General features: G+C 40.8%; 2 protein-coding genes across 2 annotated transcripts in view; one reads left to right on the top strand and one right to left on the bottom strand.

The window, feature by feature from the left end:
• Nucleotides 1-7,561: 7,561 nt before the first annotated feature.
• Nucleotides 7,562-11,895, bottom strand: znf16l (zinc finger protein 16 like). Its single transcript, XM_039822976.1, has 3 exons — nt 11,043-11,895; nt 9,985-10,194; nt 7,562-9,126 (listed from the first exon to the last, which is right to left on the bottom strand). The coding sequence occupies exons 1-3, from the start codon at nt 11,791-11,793 to the stop codon at nt 8,408-8,410; spliced, it is 1,680 nt and encodes a 559-aa protein (XP_039678910.1). The 5' UTR covers nt 11,794-11,895; the 3' UTR covers nt 7,562-8,407.
• Nucleotides 11,896-15,768: 3,873 nt separating this feature from the next.
• LOC120573311 (SH3 domain and tetratricopeptide repeat-containing protein 1) overlaps nt 15,769-26,234 on the top strand; it is a 36,508-nt gene continuing 26,042 nt past the window's right edge. Inside the window, exons 1-2 of the mRNA XM_039822973.1 lie at nt 15,769-16,030; nt 20,579-20,650. Of these exons, the coding sequence (XP_039678907.1) occupies nt 15,916-16,030; nt 20,579-20,650 (187 nt within the window). The 5' untranslated portion in view covers nt 15,769-15,915. The remainder of the gene's footprint in view (nt 16,031-20,578; nt 20,651-26,234) is intronic.

Consider the following 26,234-nt stretch of genomic DNA (forward strand, 5'->3'; position numbering starts at 1 on the left):
TCACTTTGAGTAACATTTTCAATGCAGGACTTTTACTTGTAACAGAGTATTTTTTACAGTGTGGTATTAGTACTTTTACTTAAGTAAAGGATCTGAATACTTCTTCCAGCCCTGACAGCATGCTTGGATTGTGTTTGACAGCCATTTACATATTTACTGGGTGTAACTTTAAAAATCTATAAAAGCACCGACTTTCCAAGTCGATTTAAAGTGGGTGCTTTGGTGTTCTAAGGGGATTCCACAGGAATTGTTCCTGACCCTATCAACTGCTGTTGAGAGTTTGATGTATGGCTGAATTTTGGCCTAACATGATAACATGCCAAAATGCTTTTTTTTATGTGTTTTGTGTCATCTAGGCAGTGACCACTGGGTGGTACTAGAGACCGTGACACATGCTCTCCTGTAGCAGCCTATAATAGATTAGATTCAATTAAATTAGATAGATTTATTGATCCCAAATTGGGAAATGTCAGTGCTACAGCAGCAAATGATCACCCCACACAGAACACATACAGAATATACAAGAAAGTATAAATAGGATAGAATCCAAGAACACATATTCAATCAAGAAAGAAAAAAAAATACAAAGGAAAGAATGTACAAACATACGTTTTGTGTCATCTAGGCAGTGACCACTGGGTGGTGATAGAGATCATGACCAAAATGTGAGGATTTTTCTTCTTCTTTCATTGAGTACTTTTACTTACATACTTTTACTTAAGTAACATTTTCAATGCAGGACTTTTACTTGTGACAGAGTGTTGTTACACTGTGGTATTAGTACTTTGATTTAAGTAAAGGATCTGATTACTACTTCTTCCACACACACACACACACACACACACACACACACACACACACACACACACACACACACACACACACACACACACACACACCCATGCTAATACCAGCCACACGCTTTTGCAACTGCTGACAATGTGGCTGAGCTCTAATTCAATCAAGAGAAGCTTTTTTTAGATGTTACTGGCTCTGTGCCAGTGCAGCGCAGCCATGCTACAAGCTCCATGCAGATGAACAGAGCCAGTGGTGTATATATTGGCCAGAATTTGCCTTTTGGGGGGAGTTTTGAGCATCAACAACTTCATTTCCTCTATTCAGATACACTTTTATGCACCAATTTACGGTGGAAATACCTTTATTTAGCCTGTATGAAGAAGAAACACACACTGACAATTCAAAATATATCAAAAATATAATGGAAAGTATGTTGTTGCTTTCCTAGCTTTCCTAGTGGGTATACTGCTTATACCTGCGTATCACGTAGACTATCTAGCAGTGGCTCTGTTCACTGCTAGACAGCGGCCAGGCGAACGGGTGAGCTGGCGGCATGGTGGGAGGTGCTGCAGTGACAGAGCCTATGGGAAATCAGTAACGTTTCCATTTAATCTTGTCGTCCTCCTCCTGATTGAACTGTTGCGTTGAGGGAAGATTGTGTGGAGCCATTACCAATAGTCCTCAGTACTGAGCTAAACTCTAAGCCTGCCCACTTCTTAGCGGTCCAATCTAGTGCAAAGTGTTTGATTTACCACTCAAATATTCTGTTTCACTAGGAAATACGTATGTATGTATGTAACAGAAGCTAAAGGTGCTCCAACTTTAACTGAATGGCAATATATTGTACCATGTATAAAATACAACTAACGCCAACCACTAGTTTAACACTTATTTTTGGAATTCATGGTCAATAAACCTAATTTATAGGAAATTATACCTAATTCTTGAGTAAAAACAAAAAAGCAGAAATTATGAATTATTTAGACAAATATTAAAGGAAGGAAAATCACAGACAGGGTATATGTCAAAGTTCAGTGAGGATACTGTTTCGAAAAATTTCTTTTACAAATGATAAAAAACAACAAAACAAAAACAAAACACCCACAATTCAATGGAAGTTGAGATCCAATCTGTTATTGTACTTATGAAGTGCGTTGTATGAAATTTTTGGGTAATTAAAATTAGATAGTTAAAAAGAAACCCTTATTTCTGATACAGACATCTATCTAATAAATCGGGAAGCCTCTGTGTGTGTGTGTGTCTGTGTCTGTCCTTAAAATATCTCATGAACCGTTCATCCAATCTACTTCCTACTTGGTTTCCTGGGTACCCAATGAGCTTGGGGTTTGGATTTTGGAGCATTTGGAGCAGTGTGGACATTGGATATTAAAGTGCTCCTATTATGCTTTTTGGCTTTAAAACAAACTGTGAATAAATAAACTAAACGGACAAACAATAAAGGTTGAGGAAAAAAGTCGACGTAAAAACAAATATGAAATGTGCTACGCAAATGAAGCTGCCTTTGCCTTTTAACAGACGATCATCACATCCCTCCAATCGTAGCGTCACTTCCCCCCCCCCGGCTCCCTGTCTGTCCTAGGATTGGTTTAAAAACACACATATTCATGAGACAACGTGACGACAACTGTTTATTAGATTGTCAATGGTTAGCTTTTCAATTCCACAGGCTTGGATAAGTTAGTCTTGCGCACGGTGCTAAGACCTTAAAAAAAAAGACATTTTACAGACAAGCGTGAGTCTTTCTAAATGGGCTTCCACTGAATCGGCTCAAATAAAGTAAACACTCCTTGACACTTGGGATGTTATTTTCCATAAAGGTTGGTTATTTTTTCTTCTTTTTCTGACATCACACAGTTTTCTTAGTTGTCATACAGGCAAATGTATAAAATAACCAATATATATATAGTCTGTAACAAACATTACACTGGTTAAAAATGATATAATAAACTTCCTGCTCTACACACAGTACCAAGCAGTCTTGATAGATCTTTTTGTTGTAGTTACACAGTCCGTCCACATGTGGGTGCTGGTGTCCCACTAAGTCAGGCGTCCTGGAGGCTCGGCAGGTTATGGCGCAAATGAAAGAATGGATTCAAACCCCCTCGAATATATTCAACACTTTCATTGAGTACGTTTGCATGCACACCAATATTCCACTACTTTTCCAAACATGACAATATTCCGAATTTGATGCAGGTCATGTAAACAGCATATTCCGGATGGATATTCTGAATAAGGCCTTTTTCCGAATATAGCATTTTCCAATTAAGACGTGGGATATTCCGGTATTGTTTGGGTTTTAGAGGCATTCTTTGGACATACATACAGCGCATTCAGAATATGCTTCTCAATCGGGGTTTTTACTGCAGTTTACAGCCTCTCGCCTGTTTACGGCTTATGGTCAGCTCTGTGCGTTGCTATGGTTGCTGTACCCAAACCAACCAGCTGACAGTTTGCAGGGCTGCAGACCCGATTAGAAGGAGAAACACAGCTACTTTTTTTGGATATGCGCACACATCGCTACGCCGACATTTTCAAGAAGCCGGTTGAAGGAATGAAAGAGGGACGCTGTGTTCACACGGTCCAACATGTCCGCCGCCGCTGGTTAACTTTGAAAAAGTCGTATTTTGCACTGCTACATGTAAAGGGGATTATTGGTGGAACATTCACTCTCATTAGCCATGTAAATGGCTTAGTCGGAATACCGTCCTTTGTGGAATAAGGGCAAAAAAACGGAATATTATGTTCATGTAAACGTAGTCACTGTTGCATTCCACAAATCAAAGTCTCTCCCTACGATCCATGTAAGTCTTCCTTCCTTTTGGGAGTTCCTATTGTGCTCCAAACTGCGTGTATCAGTGTGAAATGTACGGAGCCTCTACAGCACACGCGTCAAACTCAAGGACCGCGGGGGCCAAATCCGGCCCCTTGCAGATTTTGATCTGGCGCCCATATATATTGAGGTTCACAATACATTTTGGCCCGCCTGGCTTTGTCGCTTTTTTCAACGTTTGACGTTTTTCGGCCTTTTTGTAGTTTTTTTTTTTCTACATTTTTAACGACAAACAACTGTTGGCATTTTCGTCGACATTTTTGTCGACCAAACTGTATGTGAGAGCACTGTATGAGACGTGCAATAATCCAGTCAAAGATATTTGACTTTTTCGATGACATAAAAGCAATAAACTCTCCATGGCTGGCCCTTGATGTGATTCTTATTTTCTAGAGTGTCCCTTAGGGAAGTGCCTTACTGTACGTACACACCGCCAACGACTTGAGCTTCTAAAGTTACCGGAAGTCATTCATTTTTAATGGAAGCTTCTCTCAGCTGCAAGGAGCGGCAAATCTGTTGGCGTCGCTTTTGGGTGTTTTGAGCGACCAGAGCGTCAATCAGAAAGCTGAAAGTATGTCAACTTTATGGTAATGAGCTATGACGCGGTTCAGCAGCAAACGCCAGCAACCAATTGGAATATAGACGTCCTTCGCGCTGGCTGATTCCGGAGAAACATAAAATGTAAACTTTCGTTCCTACCAAAACATTAGTTCCGAGAAAAGGGAGGAAAAGCTCATAATCGCCGTTGCTGGGTTCCCCTATCATTTATGATATGAGGTTGTTTGCGTATAGGGACCAGTTAACGTTACCTGCCGGTCACATGGTCTCTAAACCATCCGCTCACTCACTCTGCACGGATCAACAGCTGACGACCACTCGCTCTGCCTGCATTCTGCTGCGGTTCAGCGGCTAACGAGTGAGTTAACTGCTAACAGACACCGCTGCGACCAACAAACAATAACATTCTGTCATTATATATGTAATTTATAAAAGGTTTCTAGTGTCAATGTATTGGCCGTGCAGTGGGTGCTTGTGCGTATGCTGCCACGTCAGAGCAGCCAAAGCGTCAAAAAGCTTCCCCGTACGTTTTGACAAGCGTCCTCGACAGGGCGGCCAGAGCTTCTTTGCAGCTCAAGTCGGCGGCGGTGTGTACGTACAGTTAAAGGGACATGGGAATTTTTTTTCTCCTGGTGCGCACGAGAAATCAATCTGAGTAGCAGTCAAAATGGCTGCCGAGGAGGAGGTATTCATCTTCCTGAAAATGCAACGAAATGTACCCGATAGTGTCTTCAACAAACTTAAAGATGATAAGGCAACTGTTAACTGATTTCATGCTGTGAATGTGAAATATTAACTTTAGCCACGTGATGTTAGCAGCACTTTGTTAGCATCATTTTGCTAGCCTTGGATTGATTTCTTGCGAGGACGAGATACTTTTGTGTGCGCACCAGAAAGGTTCTGATGCGCAGCCCCACATATCAATTTAGGTTCACAATACATTTTGGCCCACAAAGTTTTTGTTACTTTTTCCGAAGTTTTGGTCACGTTTCTTAAAGTTTTTGTCGCTTTATTTTAACTTTCTGGGGCGCTTTTTCTGATGTTTTTGTCACTTTTTTGACATTAATGTGAAATGAATGAGACCAAACGCAAAAAGCTTTGGGGGCCAATCCCAGGATACCAGCACCTGTTCTCCACACGACCAGCACCTCCCGCAGCAATCGACAGCGAGCCACGCCTCAGAGCCGGGCGCCGTATCCTGTCTGTGACACAAATGTCTTGGCAACAGAAAGGGAAACATCAGCTGAGGGAGGGGGGGCGCGTTACTTCCTTATGGATCCATGTATCGATTCAATGACCCGCGATCCAATATTATCGATGCAAAGTGAAAACCATAAATACATGTCGTCTGTAAGATGCCCCTTGATTTTAGATTCCCACCTTATATTTATTCTTTTTATTAAAAAGAGCTGTTTCTTTTTTAATTCAATGTCTAGAAGAGCTCAGTAATAAAATTGTCAAATCACATTCAGGGTTGGGCATCCTTTTTGATAGGTCACGCAGATCTCTGCTATTCCATTACAAAATTCACTTCTGAAACTTTTTTATGCGAGAAATCAACCATATAAAGCTCAAATATGGGCTGCTTTACGAAAATGGATGGCTATTTGCAAATTTTCTCCGACTGTGTGTCGATAGTTTGTGCCGGTGCGTGTTGGGCATCGCCGGGCCCTGACCCGCGTGCAAGTGTCAGCCGGAAGCCATACCTCGCAATCTTTACCGCAGCCCGAGGTTCCAGTTGATCTTATAATGGGTATGTGTGTTGAGTTATTTAAACAAACAATCGGGGAAATAAACGCCTCTTGTCCGTGAGTCTCATTGATAGAGCCGCGGTGAGATGGAGTCCATCAATGAGAGCTAGCTAGCCTCCTCCTAACTCTGACATTCACAAAAATACATTCAATTGAAATCCGAAATCGGACGTGAGTGTTAGCTAAGCTTTGTAAGACCTTGAGGAACCTATAATATTCATGCCGTGACGACATTCAAACTGTAAATATACTTTAGTTATGCGAAAGTGAGCAAGCTGCGATTTCTCCATTGTAATGAATGGGACATATAGCAAGCAGCTGCTCCACCTACAAACGCCTTGCGTTCATAAAAATGCCTTAAAATCAAATCGGACACAACAGTTAGCTTTATAAGACATTGGGGAATGATGTTGTATAAGTGGCGTGACGAAATTCAAACTGTAAATATAATTTAGTTATGGCAAAGAGTGTAGCTAGCGCGCGGCGTTATTTCCCCATTGTAATGAATGGGACATATAGCAAGCAGCTGCTCGTTCTACAAAGAGCCTCCGTATCTATAAAAATGCCTTAAAATCAAATCGGCACAACGGTTAGCTTTATAAGACATTGGGGAATGATGTTGTATAAGTGGTGTGACGAAATTCAAACTGTAAATATAATTTAGTTATGGCGACAGTGTAGCTAGCTAGCCCTGCAGTATTTCCCCATTGTAATGAATGGGACATATAGCAAGCAGCTGCTCGTCCTACAAAAAGAGCACTTCGTCCGTAAAAATGCCTTAAAATCAAATCGGACACAACGGTTAGCTTTATAAGACATTGGGGAATGATGTTATATAAGTGGCGTGTGACGAAATTCAAACTGTAAATATAATTTAGTTATGGCGACAGTGTAGCTAGCTAGCTGCGGTATTTCCCCATTGTAATGAATGGGACATATAGCAAGCAGCTGCTCGTCCTACAAAGACGCATGTCCGGTAAAAAAAATGCCTTAAAATCAAATCGGACACAACGGTTAGCTTTATAAGACATTGGGGAATGATGTTATATAAGTGGGTGTGACGAAATTCAAACCGTAAATATATTAGTTATGCCGCCGCCGGCCGGCCGCCGCCGCCGTAGTGCAGTATCCACAAAGGGTGACTTTGTGCGGGTATGGAGCCGAGCCAGGCTGCCGTTGCTCGTCAGACTGTGTGGAGCTCCGACACGTTCTTACCAAATTTGCAATTAGCCATCAATTTTTTGTAAACGGCGGCCCATATTTCAGCTTTATATAGTTGATTTCCCCCTTCTTCCATAAAAGTCTCAGAAGTGAATTTGGTAATGAAACATTGCAGTGTCTGGAATATGAGATTCTGTCGCTTCTCTAATGTATGTGTATTGGGGATTCCGCTCAACCAATCAGCGCTACGTCTTTAATGTTCGCGTATGGCAAGTCGCTCAACCAATCAGCCGCAGCTCATCTAAATATTCATGACCATACCATATTTGGAAGAAAAGCTCTTGTTACAAATAGGGCCAAAACACAGGGATGCATAAGGGCCAGTAAAATATCAACCAGGCCATTTTCAGCCCAACCAATGTTACATACCCCATTAGGAGACCATAAGGAACAGTGTGAAATACCCTATATAATCATTCTATCACCCCTTTAACAATTCTGATTCAAATTCCGATTCTTATCGATTCTTTTGAGCAGTGGAGTTGAAACGGGTCACATGCTTATTTCACAGATAAGAGGAAGGTTTTATTTTGACGGGCTTTGTTTTTTTTTTACATGTAGAATAAAGCCACACATTAGAGCGCCGCTTACTGTGCTCCATGGCTGCAACACAACAAGAAGCCTGGAAGTACGGCGGTCGCTACGAACCCCAAAACTTGCCTGTGTTCAATTTGGAACCGACGATCGGATTCAAACCCACATTTTCCAAACGTTTCCAAAAGTTGGAATCGTAATTTCTGAACCAGTTCTCGATGCTAGGGCTGCACACTATATCGTTTTTTTATCGTCATCGTGGTGCCTTTTATGTTCAATTCAATCTTCAATTTGTTCAATGAAAAGATGTTGGAAATGATTTCCTCTGTTTTAAATTCAACTAGCGATTTGTTGTAATTAGCAGAATACTAAGAGCAGCAGAAATGCAGAATTGAGCACACTTTAATATCTGTTTATTTATCGCAAGTAATATCGTTATCGCGATATTCAACAACGTCATCGCATATTTTCCTCGTATCGTGCAGCCCTAACCGATGCCCGATCCTAATCATATTTTTAGTGTAGTGTGACTGTGTTAAATGGGTGCATGATGTCGTCTCATATCGATCGCAGGCCCCTGAATTGAATGGCCATCGTATCGCGACAGACTTTGAGATATCGGCTAACATCCGACCGTTGTCCAAAGAATCAATATAATATTGTATCGTGATTTAAAAAAAAAACTTATGATTTACACCCCTAGCGGCGTGCAGCGGTGGCTCTTGTACGTCCCCAGGTGGCGGAAGCTGCGGCCGCACTGCTGGCAGCAGTAGGGCGTGGCGCCGCTGTGGATCCTCTGGTGGGTGTACAGGTTCCCCAGCTCCTTAAAGCGCCGGCCGCACTGTGGACAGGCGTACGGGCTCTCGCCCGTGTGCACCCGCTGGTGTCTCTTGAGTCCCGACAGCACTGAGAAGCCTTTCCCGCACTGGGGGCACGGGAAGGGGCTCTGGGCGCTGCTGTGCACCAGCCGGTGGCTTTTTAAGCGGGCGGCGTGGCGGAAGCGCTCCCCGCACTCGGGACACATGAAGGGCTTCTCCCCGGTGTGGATGCGCTGGTGCTGCCGCAGGTTGCCGAGGTAGTTGAAACGGCGGCCGCAGTCCCCGCACTCGTACCCGCCCTCGATTTTAATCTCCTTTTTCACAGGTGCCGCTCCCCGCGCCATGCCACCACCGCCAGCCCCTGCCCCTGTGCCATCCTCGCTCTGCCCCCCGCCGCCGCCGCCCCTCCTCGGGTCAGCGCTGCCGTCCCCCATGGCGGGCGCCGCCGAGCAGGTGGACTGCAGGGCCTGGAGAGCCTGGGCGCCGGCAGAGTCCGAGTGTATCAGTTTGACATGCTCCTCTAGGAACACAGAGTCGGGGCAGAAGGTTCCACACAGAGAGCAGATGTAGGTGTGGCCGGGGAACTGCTGGCCTGAAACCACAAACAAAAAAACTAGAGCTGTAACAATTCCAAATGTTGATGCACAATGAACTGTCTCAGAAATAATTGCGGTTAACCATGTAATTGTCCCTTTCAGTCAAAATTTAAAAAAGATGTATTACTTTTTCAAACAAACTAAAGTTTCCCAAGTACACAGCCTATGACGTACCTTATCATAAAACATAGTCTTTTTTTTCAAAAAATGAACATAAATATTTTACAATTCTGTCTGGCTTTAGGCAGCTACAGCCCAGGATGTTTGGAGTTGCTATGGCAACAAGTGACAGCTGCCGCCATCATAGTTTCAGTCCGGCCAATAATCACTTCTATAATTACAATTTGGCACATCTAAACAAAATCAACAACTACCATCAACAGCCATACCCCTTAGGACCTTCGCTAATGCTAGCATTAATTGCGGTTTAAAAAAGAAACCGCGGTTAAGTAAAAATATTGGGATTAGACAATTATGTAATAATTGTTACAAGTCTAAAACAAACATTTCTTCTTGGCTAGTCTCGCTTTGCCAGACCTTCCTCCACAGCGCTGCGGAGGAGACAGCTAGCTAGACTATCTGTCCAATCTGAGTTTTCTCTCGCACGACTAAAACAACTTTTGAACGTACACATGTTCCACCAAAACAAGTTCCTTCCTGAGGCTATTTTGCAGAGGCACCGTGCTGAGTTTAGCGCCGCCCAAGACGATTGCGATTGGTTTAAAGAAATGCCAATAAACCAGAGCACGTTTTTCTCCCATCCCGGAATGCAGTGTGGTCTAGCCAGACCCTCCTCCGCAGCGCTGTGAAGGAGGGTCTGGCAAATTTCCCCCATCATTCCTTTTCTCACCAACCTGCCACAGGCCTGTCTGTGCTGCCCTGCAAGGGACTCCCTCCCTCCCCCGGAGAGCTCTGGGGCTCCATGGAGAACTCTGATGGATGGACGTGCGACAGCGGGGCCTGGGCCGGCTCCAGCACTCCCCCGTCCCTCCTCGGCGACTCTTCTTCCTCATCGTCCTCGGTCGGGGCCGTCGGGCTGCTCTCACACTCCGGCTCCTTCAGAACTGGGAAACATTACATCACGTTAAACTTCTCCAGAGGAAAGTTGCACCGTGGGAATAAACTGTTCATGTTCTCACAATTCTAGCAGATACTCTTTTCCTTATCGGCATTTCATGGAGGTCACTAGCAAAAGAAAAAAACTGATAAAATGATACAAATAAAGCTCTGTTTAGTGATTGATGAATGCATTTGGACTTTTGTTTTGCCATACTACAATCTAGGGCTGGGCAATATGGAAAACAAATCAAATATTACGATATTTTGTCCAAATTAATCAAAGTCCATATTCTGGTGCTTTCACAAAATATTAACAGAATGAGATTTTTTAATTATACATGCATGACAAAAAAATCCTTGTTTTTATAACAAGAAACTCTTGTTCTCATCATCAAAGTTCATGTTAATCCAAGATATTTGTCATGCTATTATTATTTTGTCATAACGTTTGTTGTCACAACAACATATCACTTTATAATGTTATGTCATGAAACTTAATGTCCTGAAGTTATGTTATGAATCTCCTTATTACCCATGATAATGTTAAATCGTTACCTCATTAGAACAATTGAATTAAAATGCTATCTTAGAATCTCATAATTATGACTCACTATCTCATAATTTTGAATTAGCAATAGTACTTTTTTTTTTAAATCATTGCTAACTTTTTAAACAACTTAAATCTGTTTAGTTGGCTGCAATGGGCTTCCATAGGTATAACGTTACACGGTAATAGATCCATGAGTGCATGTCTTCGGAAGTGTCCTCCATAGTGTAGTAAAAACACACACACACACACACACACACACACACACACACACACACACACACACACACACACAGCTGTGCTTACCTTTCAGGTCTGAAGAATAATCCATTGGTGCTATCCATTCGTAGTCATACATCCGTTTGCTGCCAGACGGGAGCATACTGAACAGGTCATCTGTGGTGGACTCGGAGTCTCCGTGCCCGTGCCCGGAGCCAGCCATGCCGCTGTCGGGCCACAGGTTGAGGGAGTGCGGGTCCGGATCTTGGCGAGGCTCCCGGTCGCCGCTGGCTTGGCTGCTCTGGTCTGCGTCCATTTCAGCACACCCCCTCGAGTTCTTGTCTTTCATCAGATAGTCGCAAATAGCATCTATATTCTCCTTCTTCACACCCGGCATGACAGCCTTGGCTCTCCTTGGGTCGATACTATTGTGTTTGGTGCCTGAGCTGAAGTCATGTTTCTTGAAGCCAGCATCTGCAGACGGCTCCATGGTCGTAACGCCGGGGAAAGGCTCCCTGCCATCCCGCTGGACTGTATCTAGTCTCGCCTTTAAGACTTCAATTTCTTCGGTTTTCTCGCGCAGCTCCATTTTCAGGACTCGTATCCTGATGCTGACCATTTTGCGGATCTCAGACAGCGCTGTCTCCAGCACCACGGTGATATTTCTGCCGAGGTGCTCGGTGATGTCGCTGACCGAGCAGAGCAGCTCCTCGTCGTGCTCCAGCTCCAGGAAATCGCCGTCGCCTCGGCTCGCTGAACCGGGAGGCTCCATGAAGGCACCGTGGAGTTCAGGAGACAGGCTCGTTTCAGCGAAACTGTGGTTTCGTTTGCGACTCATAGATTAGCTTGGCTAGGAGCTCTATTTTTCCTAAGAGTTTGGCTAGCTGAAAAGCTAACCAACAAGCTAATGTTTGGATGATGCTGAAAGACAGTAGTTAGGTTTTTCAGAGTTAGCGCTAGTAACGCCGGATGTAACAGGAATCTGTCTTCAAAACAAAAGCATTGTCAATTCAAACGACTGAATGGACGTAGCTTGGCCAATTAGACTTTTATTTTGAAAGCGGTAAATGGAGGTATCACTTTTGATAGTAGTTTACTCATGAGTTTACTTGACATACACAACAGAGTTGCAGTAATGGCTGAATTCGGCAGAGTTTAGATCGATTGTCAAGAGGAGCGCCCTCTAGAGTATAAAGTACATGTATGGCTACATTATTATCCATTAATAAAATAACTTCTGGGTTGTATGGTTGTGGAAAAATACTGTTTCCACATATTTATCCTTTCTGTTTGATATAACTGATTGGTTTCTCACTTTCTAATACATCACACATTTTGCAGTTATACATGTTAATAAGTAATTAAGGGTTTTAACAATAACTTTTGCAGTTAATGTTAAAATGGATTTTGGTCCAGATTATCTGCAGTATCTCCTTGTGAGGGACCGAGCTGTTAGGCGTGATGAGACACAGACAGATTTTCAAAATAAGAGGCAGCTGATAATAAACTGAATGGAACTGAACACACCAAACCAAATAAACTGAACTGAGCTAATCATTCTTAAGAAATAAACTACATCTTGTAGCTCAGAAGAAAGTGGTTGCAGGTGCGGCCATCGCAGTTCTCAAACGGTCTATCCACTCGTAGGGGAATTTTACAACCTGGCAACTGTTAACTATTTTTTTATTAAGGGCATATAACTAATCTATAAAGCAACTCATGGATTAAGCATTAAGGAAGAAATGAGTAAACAACTTAAAAACCCTTATATAAAGGGTTAAACTTATAGCTACATTTAAAGACTCAATGGTTTTGGTACATGACCCAACACTTTTCCAATGCTCCAAATTTCTTCTAACTTCACAGTTGATGTTCAACATTGGGAGGGGTTGAGATCTTCAACTATCTAGGGAGGTCCCGGGACATGTCTTCATGTATTGAAAAACGCGACAAAAACATTGAAAAGATTGTGGGAAAAACACTCAAAAAAAGGGGCAAAAACATCAAAAGGTGACAAATGTCGGAAAAAGTGACAGCAATTATGAAAAAAAAACTCAAAAGGCGACAAAAACGTGGAAAAAAACTCAAAAAAAGTGGCAAAAACATCAAAAGGTGACAAATGTCGGAAAAAGCGACAGCAATTATGAAAAAAAAACTCAAAAGGCGACAAAAACGTGGAAAAACACAAAAAAAAAGTGGCAAAAACATCAAAAGGTGACAAATGTCGGAAAAAGCGACAGCAATTATGAAAAAAAAACTCAAAAGGCGACAAAAACGTGGAAAAAATACTCAAAAAAGGTAACAAAAATATGAAAAAATGTCAATAAAAAACTCGAAAAAAAAGGACAAAAACGTCACCTCTTTTATCTCATTTTCTCCAGCATTTCTTCAGGAGTTGGTGGAGACCAAAACCGAGCTAAAAGCCGAGTGAACAGTGGACTTACATTCATCAGGTGAACACAAACATGACTCTAATGAATGCTAATCTTGCCTCTGTGTCTGCTAGAAGCTGCTCGCTAACATTTTCACCATGGCTGGAAAATGTGATGATGTAGTTTTTGAGTAAATGATTGATTTGTGAAATCACTGACCTTATCGCATGGTGGTGTCTAAGGAGTATGTAACGCAGGGATCATACTTTCAGGGATTCACACTCGCATATAATAATAAAGACTCCTGCACTTTACACCCCTTAAGTCATCTGACTACTACTGTGTGTGGAGTAAACATGTGTAATAAAATGAGTAAGTATTTTATGACACCTTTCAGAATGTGTAAGTGCTGAGCCATCGTGTATCTTGTGATCCTTTCCCTGTGATTGTCTCGTAGCTGCTGTTATAAATTCCTGAGCGTTGCTCCGGTTTTAGAACAACGTCGCTGCAATTCTGAGCTGACAAGAGGAACTGACTGGAGGAAAGGAAACGCTGAGTCTGTTCCTGGGATGGGAAAACACACACACACACACACACACACACACACAGAGGCAAACTTTTGCTTTGGGGGGTGACGTTTAGGATAGAAAGAGTGAAAGAAAATACGGGCAGTTCTTTGGTTGTATTCCCCGAAATTAGTCTAGGTCACATGTGTCAAACTCAAGGCCCGCGGGCCAAATCCGGCCCCCTCGCAAACTTTGATCCGGCCCACACGTCATTTAAGATTCACAATACATTTTGGCATTTTATTACATTTTCGGGGCTTTTATTTTTTTTATGTTTTTGACGCGTTGTACACAGCATTTTTTTGACACTATTTCCGACATTTCTCGTGCTTTTTTTGCAACGTTTTTGTCACTTTTTTCAACATTCTTTGCACGGCAATAAACTGTTGCACTTGTATATACATGTCCATTTTTTTCAGTAGTTGTTCTTTGCTATCTTATTTAATTTTATCTTATTTTTTATCATTTCTGGTATATGTCTTGTATTTTCTGTAAGTGTGTGGGTGGGTATGTGTGTATGTCCTTGTAACTTGCTGCTTGTAACAGAGTAATTTCCCAATTTGGGATACATAAAGTCTATCTATCTATCTACATGTACATGTCTGTCCCTCGATGTGATTGTCTTTTTCCAATGGGGCCTTCAGAGAAGTTGAGTTTGACACTCTATAGGTTATCTTTATGTATAAGAGCATGATTAAAATGCAGCCCTGTGTCCCAATTACTGATTTGGAAAGTGGAAAGAGCTTTATTTGTTCAGTGAGTGATAATTAACCCGAAAATGGCACACTTGAATTTTGAGGAGGGATTGGAGGAACCTTTCAATATTTGAATCTCACTAAAGGTGAAGACTGGGTCTGGTTATTTGGATTGATACACCGATATACAACCTGCAGCATGAATGTAAATTACAAACAGAGGTAATAACACAAACAGAATGAATGTGATGAGGTTTTTAGGCCTGTCAGTGCATAGACAACAAAGAGTCAAGTTAACTGGAGCTAAACAGGAAATGTAACTTCAAAATAAGAGAGCAATGTTGTGTCTTATTACTATAACAATGGTAGTAGGCTACATTTTTGCACACTTCACTGCTGTTGCCCACAATCTGATTGGTACACAAGTTGCACTCAAGTTCATAGCCAGTTGTACGTATTGGGTAAAGAAATACTGAAAATAACAAATTAACAAATAAATAAAGTAAATAACATAACGCAAAATGAAGTGAATACAAAATAAATAAATAGTGTCAAAATATCTACTTCCAGCAACGCAAGCACCAAAGAAATAAGTAACAAATAATGCATTCAGAAAAATGTGTATTTTGAAAAATGAAATGGGAATAAATGAATAATTACAAATAATAATAATAACAAATTCCTGCATACACTTTTCACCTATGCGTTTGCATGTTTCGGTCCTAGGGACCTTTCTTAAGACACGTATAAATAAAAATACATACAAATTAGTCAACAAAAAATACTACAATTCATACAATAAGTATGCAATGTAATTATTCAGTTATATTTAGAATTGAGTTTCGTAAAAATTTGGATCTCCCTTTACGTTCATAATGTTTTGAAGCGGTAATATGTATTTGTTTTTTTAATTGAGTAATTATAACAAAACTCTATTAACCAGCATTAGGCCTACATTAGATTGCAAAGCACACATTTGTGTACTGTAAATAGGCTATAACAAATTTCTAAAAAATAAGCTGCAAAATTGTGATTTTAATAACATCTTCTGCCAAAGACAGGAACGCGATTCTTAAATGTTGAGCTCAATCTCAATGTGCATTCATCTGAGAAATCTGCGACACAGGCAGGTCAGTTGAGGTCAAATGTTTTTTTGTCAATGGGACTTTTATTTTGAAAGGAAACACCATCTCGACACTCCCGCCTCTGCTCTCTGATACTCGGAGAGAGAAGTTTGGTTGGCCGCACCAAGCAGAAGCCCGTGATGTTGAAGAGTTGACCGCTCACCGGGGAACGGGGACACTGTAGCCGTACGGTTGTGTTGGACATGTCAGCCAGGTCGGACAGAGACATCGGCGGCCGCGGGCCCCGGAGAAAGAGCGCTACAGACGGCCAGCAGCACCGCGAGGCGGCAGAGAAATCAAACCGACACAGCAGAATAGGTAGGCTATTACTAATATTCATAGTACTTCATAACCAGAGAGATCAGTGGTGGAAGTAGTGGGCCTTTTAGATCATTTCATTAGGTAAAGCACCACACTGTAAACAACTGTTACAAGTAAAAGTCCTGCAGTAAAAAAGGTTACTTAAGTAAAAGTAGCTATAGCTACTTTTACTTAAGTAACCTTTTTATCGTCAGGAAAATGTAGCCTAATTAAAGTATGTAAAGTAAGAATAGGCCTACTCTAGGGTTGCACGATATTGATCAAATGTGATGTTGCGATATCGATTATGAATATTGCGATATTAATTTTGTTATTTTTGAACGTGTACAATTACAGAAGTTACGGGAAAACGCATCAAAATAGATTCATAACAAATTAAACAAGTTTTCTTATTCTTATATTCGACTGGTCCAACATGAATAAATAAATAAGGACCATGTCTACAGAACAGGACCGGTTTTACTGATTGTATAGTATAAAAACAATAGAGAAGAGGACACAACTTTTCTTTCACTTCTCTGATTCGTTCCGTTTTGTTGTCTCTATCAATTTCTTCACTTACACTGTCACTCTGTCCAAATATGCACACACGTGGTATGCTCCATAGGGTTTGTCATGTAGGTAGTGGACCCGTGCGCTGATGTGCACTAACATGTGAAAGTGGCACGGTAACTGGCCAATGAAACAGGATCATTATAGCGTTTAAAGCGGGCTCTAAATCTAACACAACTAAGCCACACAGCCAACGGACGGGAGGCAGCGCTCCACAAAATAAATAAAATATTGCATACTTATTGCTACACTTTCGATATATTGCGATAACGATATTGAGTCGATAAATCTTGCACCCCATGCCTACTCTATGCAGAAAAATCATCACATTTTAGAAACTGGAAACAATCCAAACAGTTCTGTCAATCAGTCAAGTGTCAAGTGTCAAGTGTTTAACCCTTGTGTTGTCTTACCGTCGACTATGCAACCTGTCAAAATTTTTTTTTTTCATTTTTGTTGCATTCTGTCGCTTTCTTTCAACGTTTTTGGCACTTTTTTCCCCACTACCACCAGTATATATCACTTATACCAACTTATAACCTAGTTTAACACTTATTTTTGAAATTCATGGTCAATAAACCTCATTTATATAATATTATATCAAAATTTTGAGTAAAAAAAAAAAGCTGAAATCATGACAACAAATTGTTAAGATTAGAGGATGCCGGGTAATCACATGTCAATGTTTAGTCAGGATATACTGTTTTGAAAGCACTTCAGTCTTTTTTTTCTCCAAATGCTATATTAAATTGAATAAAACACCCAAAATTGAATAAAAGTGATCATTCATTTTAACAGCGAAGAGCGTTGTATGGAACCATCCATGTTATTTTTGGGTAATTTGGTTGAAAGAAACCCATATTTCTCATTTCAGCTGGACTTGCAGGCATTTATATTGTTGGGTAGTTTAATTTATAATAAAACCTTGTTTGTGCTCAAAAATCTTAATTTGTAAAGTCACTAGCAACTAAAGCTGTCAGATGAACGTAGTGGAGTAAAAAGTACAATATTTCTGAAATGTAGCGGAGAAAGTGGCATGAAAAGAAAAGACTCAAGTAAAGTACAAGTACCTCAACATTTGTACTTAAGTACAGTACTGGAGTAAATGTACTTGGTTACATTCCACCACTGTAGGCTATGATATTATTTTGTCATTATACCAAATTATAAAAAAATAACGTTATCTAATATAAATATAGCCTAAAAGTATTTTGTGGATTTCAAAACTAAACTGGTGTTAGCCTGTAATATTCTAGAATATTTTCTGTTTTGCTTTAAGAAGGTGATAAGGCTAAATTAAATTATCTCCACTGCCATGCCTGAATGTCCACCCTAATTAAAAATAATAAGTTATAAATTAATTAAAGTATGGCTTTCATGTGTTATGCTTAATGTTAAAGTACTCATATTATGCTTTTTAGCTTTTCCTCTTTCCTTTATTGTGTTATATATCTTTTTGTGCATGTAATAGGTTTACAAAGTGAAAAAGCCCAAAGTCCCCCCCAAAGGGACTTACCATCTCCAACAGAAAACACTGTTCACCAACTGCTCCAAACAGCTCTATTGTAGTCCAGCCTTTACTTCAGAGACAAACGTGGTCACTTTGGAACACATGTTATAATGCTCGCCTAGCTGCTAGCGTGGCACGCCCTCATACTCTGCTTCTGACTGGCTAGTAGTCCTTACCTAGCTACTGTCAGGGCACGCCCTCATACTCTGCTTCTGACTGGCTAGTAGTCCTTACGTAGGTAGGCTACTGAGCATGTGCGACTCCCATCAAAGATGGAACAGAAGTGCGATGCCTCACTCTGTAGCTAAAATAGAGAGCTCAACACACAGGGTGAAAAGAGAAGCTGCAGCAATGTGCAGTACAACAAATATATGGTGCTTTTTGAAAATTAAACCATTTAAACCTATTCTGGTACAACCTCTAAATACAATTATGAACCTGAAAATGAGCATAATATGAGCACTTTAAGGTTTTGTTCAACCCTTGCGGCAACTCATTGAACATATCTCAAAGATCCCCTCCAGACATATTTAAGACAGTTATTATTATTATTATTATTATTATTAAGACAGATATTTAAAAAAATACAGTACTTTGAATAGATAAAAGTCTATACTGAGATTTAAGGTTTCCTAAACCAACTTCTATATATATCCGTGTACAGTAAGGCTTAAACATCACAGTCAAGAAACAATTTAATGTATGCCTAACAACCTTTCTGTTTACATATTCTGTTATGTTTTGCACATTCAGGAAGTGCCATGTGCTCAGTGCTGTAGTTTTATGTATCCAATTTATTTAGTATTGGAGCACTGCAGAATGTTTGGTTTCTGAAGCTTGAAAAGATATCCTATATGGCTTTAATAGTAAAAATGTATATGACGCATCGTGATGCATCAAGATATCGAATCGAATTGAATCGCTGACATGATAATTGTAATCGAATCACAAATTCACACCTCTAATAGTGTGTGTTCCTTATTGCTTTTCTGTTTCTTTCCTGTATCGGAAAGAAATGTATTGGATGCCGTTGTGTGTGGGCTTGCGTCTTTAAGTTGTCATTTTCAATTCAATTCAATATTATTTACAGTGTCAAATCACAAAAGAAGTGATCTCAGAACACTTTACAGATAGAGACCCAACAATTCCCCCCCAAGAGCATCAGTGGCAACGAGAAACATCAGACTAAATCTAGCTAATCTTAATGTTGTGAAGTCCTTTTGTAGTGGGTGTCTTAATGTTGTGATTTAATTATTAGGGATTATCGGCCCGGGACGTTTTTCTGGCAGTTTGCAGATTATCTGCATCAGTGTTTTATTTGCCTGATAACCAATAAAGTTTATGAATTAAAAAGTGCACTACTTTGGCTACAGCTCTGTGTCTGTCCCTCTGCTTTGGTTTCACTCACCACTGATGCTGCGTTCCAGACACCATTTTTAGCCCATAAATTACGACCTCAAGTCACGACTCACGACTTGGTAGCGTTCCAGGCAAAGTCACGACAAACCCTTCTAGCTAGCGTTAGCTAGCGGCTACCTAACATTGTTAGCTAGAATTACTTTAAGTTGTCTATTTATGTCTATTTATTTATATTTCTCACTGTTCAATCACCGATTGTCAATCACCGATTGTTCAATCATCAATCTTTACTGTTCAATCACCGACAGAGTCACCATTGTTGTTTATGTGTGTGTGACGTTAAAAACTGGAACTGGGAGTACAACGATTTGGTACGAGTTCACGGGTAGTAAGTTACGGGTTTGACTGGCGTTCCAGGGCACTTTCACGGGTAGAAGGGTTTTGAAAACATGGGTTATGGGTTGCCTGGAACGCAGCAGTAGTCTGACTTAATGTCCCGCACAACACAATCTGACTCTCTTACTATCGGTTATCGCTTTCATTATCGACTAATAATCGGTATCGGCCTTGAAAAAACAGTATCGGTCGATCCCTAAAATGTTATTGTTGGTACTATTGTTGTTGCGTTTTAATGCTGTGAAATTGTATTCATGCTTCATGTTGTGGTTGTCGGAGTGGTGTTTTTGTGTTGTTGTTGTGGTTGTGGGCGAGTTTTAATACTGTGAAATTTGATTGTTGTCCTTGACTGGTAGCTCATTGCTAACTCTGTTACTGCTAAGGAGCTGTGCATTGTCACTGTCAAGTAAATAAAAACTAAATAAAAAAAAAACTTGTCTCTTGGTGGGTGGCCATCTGCTGCTGCCGGTTGGGACACAGAGACACTGATACAGATATAGAGAAATATGATTCACAATAATTATAGCCGTTAGTATGATGAACAGTGGCAATTATAGTCAACAATAAAGATAACAGAACTATGACTAGAAATAATAGTTGCACAGTAGCAGTGCAGCATTTTCCATTTAAAAAAAGACCCTTCAGCCATATGAGTTCTGTGATAGGGCTTAAAATAAAAGTAAGTTACTTGCAATTTTGGTTATGGCTGCATCTTCATGTTTTAACAGTGCCTGGTTTCTCCAGAGATGCTGCAAGTCTGAAGGGAACTGTGTCAACATGTGAGGAAGACTTCCCAACAGGTAACTCTTTGTTCTTTTGTTTTTACTTTTGGACAGGCTGCTACTACCACTGTTGATCTTAGGGCTGGGTAGGGGTGTCACGATTCTCCAAATCCTCGATTCAATTACATTTTCGATTTTAAGGTCACTCTCAGCACACAGACTTTGGTGTTTGAAGCCCCCAACGTCGTCTTCCAGGCAGCGCTGCCTGGAAGGCACTAGGATTAGGCAGTGGTTATGGTTGAAGACGAAGGTCGCAGCGCTGCCTGGAAGGCTTAGTTGGGGGCTTAAAACACCATCGAGCCAGCACAGCAGCTGAGCAGACCGATAGCAAAGACAGCGACTCAGGCAGTCCGCTAACTTGTTGCTCTCTCTAATATAACCAATATAAGCTGCTCTGTTTAGGCTACAAAACGTGCACGCAGGCTGAAATTCAACCGTGCGGTTTTGTTGGGATAAAGCTATAAGCAGAAGGAATATCCGCTAGTTGCTAGGCTAACGTGCAATGGGAAACACACAGAATATAGTACAGGCACATAGAAGAGCTTGCAAACTGTGGCTTTTTTGTCGACAACGCGAACTTTGTCAACATAACTCACTGGAAATCCAAAATACTTCCACACTTTCACACACTTCTGTGAAAGAGGAGGGGGCTCAGGTTCTGTCGATGGATCTCCAACACCTGCAGTTGCCATGCTATCTAAGTTACAGGAGGTTGACTGACTCGCAGCACTTCAACACGTGTTTTTTCCGCTTGACAAGCCGACCAGACGTGACATGGGGGCGTGGCAGTATCGACGATTCCATTTTTTTATTCGATATTCAACACTGTGACTTAATTTCGATCAATTTCGATTTAAAATCAAAATCGTGACAACATTAACGCTAGGGTTGTGCCGATGGAAGATATCACCGTATGGCGTTTAGCCCAAGACGATTGTGATTGGTTTACAGAAATACCAATAAACCAGAGCACGGCGAGGTTGTGTTTTTAGCGGTTCCTAGAGTAAGCCAAAAAAGTGTGTCTGTCAGTTGGGTGATGTACAGAGTTCCATGTGCACAGGCTTTTATGACTGTCAATATAGCCAGCATCTAACGTTAGCTACTCCGCTGTGCTGTGAAGTAATGTCTGGCTATGTGAGACAGAGATGGGGACTCGAGTCTGAGACTCTGACTCGAGTCGCACTTAAGTAGGACAAACAGCTGACTTCAGACTTGACTCGGACTCGACCCAAAACACTCCAGACTTGACTTGCGACTCGACCCAAAAGACTTCAGACTTGACTTGCGACTCGACCCAAAAGACTTCAGACTCGAGCTTCGAGACTCATCAAAAACATGTTTTCAAGCAATTATTGCTTTTTAAATCTAAATGTATTCATGTATTTCTATTTTCTTTTATTTGTGCATATACATTGGGGAAATGTATGACGAGCTGCATGTCCCCTGCCCTTTGAACATGCCCCTCAAAGACTTGAGACTTGACTTGGACTTGAGCTCAAAGACTTGAGACTTGACTTGGACTTCCAAAAAATGACTTGAGAACATCTCTGATGTGTCTAGCAACATTGTTGTGGATGCTGCGGTCTCAGTCTATATATTACATATTGCACCTTTAACATTGCTAGATAGGGCGTTTGCGCTGCATCCATGTGGTATCAGAGTAATCGGAAAAAATTAGTTACCTCATGGGAAAATTCACACTGTATTAACATTGCCTTGGCAGAGGACTGCGCTTTCCTAATGCCCTTTTATTAGTGATGTAATACTCTAGTCCTGGACTCGGACTCTAGTCCTGGACTCTGGACTTGTAATTCGACTTGGACTTGCGCACTGTTGACTTGGACTCTGACTCTAGGATTTATGAAATTGGAAATTCATAAAAATAGGACTCGGAAGTTGGATGAAGTTTCTGACTACTTGTATGTGTAATAGGCAGTAATGGAGTACTCGAGTCCTGGACTCTGACTCTGACTCAAGTCGCTATTCTCTGGACTCGAAACTTGACTCGGACTCAAACTCAGGTAATATTAACTTGACTCAACTCAGACTCTTCTGTGGTGACTCAAGACTTGACTTGGACTCAACAGTTGGTGATTCGACCACAATGCTGCCTTCAAGTCCCTAAATATTTTACCTTTTACCGTCTATCGTGGAAGAAAACAAGAGGCCACTGAAGTCCTGTTAGTGATGTCCAAATGAAGCTTCATGAACCATTAGTTGTATTCATTGACCCAACCAGATGGTGCTATTGGTTTAAAGAAAATGGCTCAAGATATGGCAATTCAATGGGCTTTTAACCCTTTCTCGAACAGAGAGCACCATCTATTGGGCTCAGAAAATTAAGAAATGCTTCATGAAGCTTCATTGGAACCTGTTAGTGGCCCCTTGCTGTTATGTTGGAGAGAAATCCCCTGATGAAATATTGCCTTCAGTAGCACTGTCAACCTCGCCTGGGTCCTCTGAGAACACATGAGCTGTAAAACTGAAGTGACCTCAGTGGAAAGTCATGTGGGAGAATTTGAAGTTATAATATATAACTCAAGTTTATACCTTGAACCTGCGAGTCCCTCCAAAGTCACTTATTAATCCGAGAGTCACGCAGTCACACAGGGACATCCACTACAATTACTAGAAGAGTTCATAGGGAGCCGACGGAGTCGAAAATCATATGTATCGTGGCGGCGACTACATCATATCCGTCTTCTGACCGAAAGCAGAAAAAGCAGAAAATCAATGTTATGTACTTCTTTACAAGTTAAATAAATGTCAGCAGGGCTTTTAATTAACTTTTTCTATTCACCAGCCAACAGAGCTAGTGCATTTTTAAAGTTACCAGCCAATCGGATATTCCACTAGCCAATTTCTTTTACAGGGAAAATAAAACAGATTATGAGTGCCACATATTTCATACATTTAAGCATCCATGTTTCTTTAAAAATACTTGATGGCTGGCAGGTATACAGTATATTAAAATATAAACATTTACTTTTTTGCCCTAACTAACTTTACTACTTAATTTCATCTCCTCTGGTTTGATTTGCGCCGTTAAAACCGCCCAAATTTCTTGCCGGAAAACAGACCAATCTGTAAACACTGACTTGTCAGATGCTTCGCTTTATTCATCACTGGCCAAATTGGCTAGTAACTTTACAAAGTTAATTTTTACCGGCCTTTGGCGGGTTGGTGGGTGTCAGTTTACAGCCCTGAATGTCAGACTGACTGACGGACATGTGATGTACATTCTTCATGATGCATTGTCTCTAGAAGTGTATTATTCAGCTTTTGTTAATTGTTAAAAGAAGGAAAAGAAAATCGCAATACTCAATGCTATCAAATCGCAATAAATGGAAATCGCAATAAAAATCCAATTGGCGTCCATCTTGAAAGAATCAAATTGGGACAAAACACACCATCCCAGCCCTAAAGGCTCAGTTTTTATTTAAATAGTTTAAGTTGGTACTATTGTTAAAGGTCCAATGTGTGGGAATTTCTCCCATCTAACATTGAGATCATATATCGCAATCAACTCTCTTGCGCCACGTGGTTCAAAGTACATATTACAGCTACAGTAGCCTTCACGCTTCAAAAAGCCGGTCTCTTGCTCTTTTCAATCTCCTTTTTCTTTTTCTGGGCGAAGAAGAAGACTCCTGTTCCGAAATTTGGGTTTTGAGTACGTGTGGTCCTCCATCACGAGACAGAGTAAACGCGAAAGACAGAGCAGCATGTCCTGTATGTCCTTTACCGGCTAACGGTATTTCAAGATGGCGCATGAATATGGAGCATCTACCCCAGTTCATGCAAATGCAAATGTAAAATTTCAAGCCAAAAGGAATACTTGGAATTGATGGTAGAGGTAAATATTCATGATAAAGGACAAGTTTGTGAACGGGCAACACAGATTTTGATAATAGACAACTAAAAACGTTACACATTGGACCTTTAAAATCTAACCCTAACATGCATCGAAACATGATTCATCACATTCCCCACATCACAATAATTGTCAGAAATGTGGTGCATGTCAATTTTTAAAATTGTGTCATTAATGTCAATATCCTACTGTTCCTTGTATACTCAATGTGTAGCTGTTTTGTGCTTTCTGTCCTAAACTCCTTTAGCTAAAATGACCATGTTAGGGTGTAAAGGACAACCCTGTTTCAGAACCCTCTGCAATTCAAAAAGTTCTACAAATACCTAAACTTTTTTTTTCTTTCTTAAAGAACTATATTCAATTATTATTTGTGTTTGAAAAAGGTGTTTTTTATTTTATTGTATTTTATTGTAACGCTGGATCGTGGATATTGTTTTATTACACCAGTCAAGTGTTTTTACCACAGCAGCAGAAACTGCTCAGCTCATTTTCTTTCTTTTTTTTAGCAAACATTAACAGGAGAGGCAGTCTAGCTGTCTCTGATGTTTGGAAAATAGCACATGACTCTACTCACGAAGATGTAGGCGATCCCCAAATCCCCCAAAGTTGCCGTTGTTGTTACAAAGACACCTTTATGCGATCTTTATCATGCAATGCAAAACTGACCAGAGGACAAACAGGGCTCTCCAGTTATTTAGTATGTCCCTTCATAAAGTTGATGCAAGAGACACAGTGATTTACAGTACCTTAAGCATTATAATCATTGGCGGAGCCAGACATAAACATTCTGGGCTGAGATTCTTTTCCCATTTACGGCAGCTATATGCGGTATTTTTCAAGATATTTGATAAAAGAATGCCTAAAATGTTTATCAGTGTTTTTTGCCCCCAACGGTGCCTTCCAGGCAGCGCTACCTGGAAGGCACCGTTGGGAGGCACTGGTTATGGTTAGGGTTAGGGTTAAGGTTAGGGTTAGGTGCCTTGAAGGCAGCGGTCGCAGCGCTGCCTGGAAGGAGCAGTTGGGGGCAAAAAACATTGAGCGCCTAAAACTCTTTACATCCTTTGGGAAAAACATGATAGTTGCATTGGAAAACAATTCTCCTGTAGAGCCTATATCCTGTTTTGTATCTAATTGTTCTCCAAAAAAAAAGAAGACAAAAAATGTTGAGGGTTTTCACTCCTGACACCTAAAAAGAGGCAAAAATGTTCGGATGTTACTATTTTTAAGTTAGGCTACATAACATGAGTAGTATAGGGATCAGGGATCGACCGATACCGTTTTTTTTCCAGGCCGATACTGATAGCGATTATTAGTAGTTAATGAAACCGATAACTGATATCTGGAACCAATATGCATTTACAGTGTCAAAATAGTCAAAATAAAGATTTTGGAACGTTTCAAACGCCGACACAAAACTTTCTTTAAATCCTTTAAGCGATTATTTAATAAATTAGAAACTTTGAATATAATCCCCAGTAACAGGTAGTCAGATAGTGTTGTGGGCGGGACATTAAGTCAGACTCAGTGGTGAGTGAAACCGAAGCAGAGGGACAGACACAGAGCCGTAGCCGAGCCAAAGTAGCACACTTTTTCATTGATTAACTTTATCAGTTGTCAGGCAAATAAAACATCAGAGATAATCTGCAAACTGTCAAAAAACGGCCCGATAATCGGTCTATGCCTAACAGGGATTTGGCATAAAACAGCATTACTAATCTTGAAACCTATTTT

The sequence above is a fragment of the Perca fluviatilis genome, chromosome 14 (assembly GCF_010015445.1).
Source record: "Perca fluviatilis chromosome 14, GENO_Pfluv_1.0, whole genome shotgun sequence".
Lineage (NCBI taxonomy): Eukaryota > Metazoa > Chordata > Actinopteri > Perciformes > Percidae > Perca > Perca fluviatilis.

Excerpts from the sequence above, each read along its gene's own strand:
- znf16l (XM_039822976.1), bottom strand. The coding sequence starts at position 11,793 with ATGAGTCGCAAACGAAACCACAGTTTCGCTGAAACGAGCCTGTCTCCT. Across the intron at positions 10,195-11,042 it reads TTATTCTTCAGACCTGAAAG|TTCTGAAGGAGCCGGAGTGT; the intron begins GTAAGCACAGCT and ends AATGTTTCCCAG. Across the intron at positions 9,127-9,984 it reads CACAGACAGGCCTGTGGCAG|GCCAGCAGTTCCCCGGCCAC; the intron begins GTTGGTGAGAAA and ends TTGTGGTTTCAG.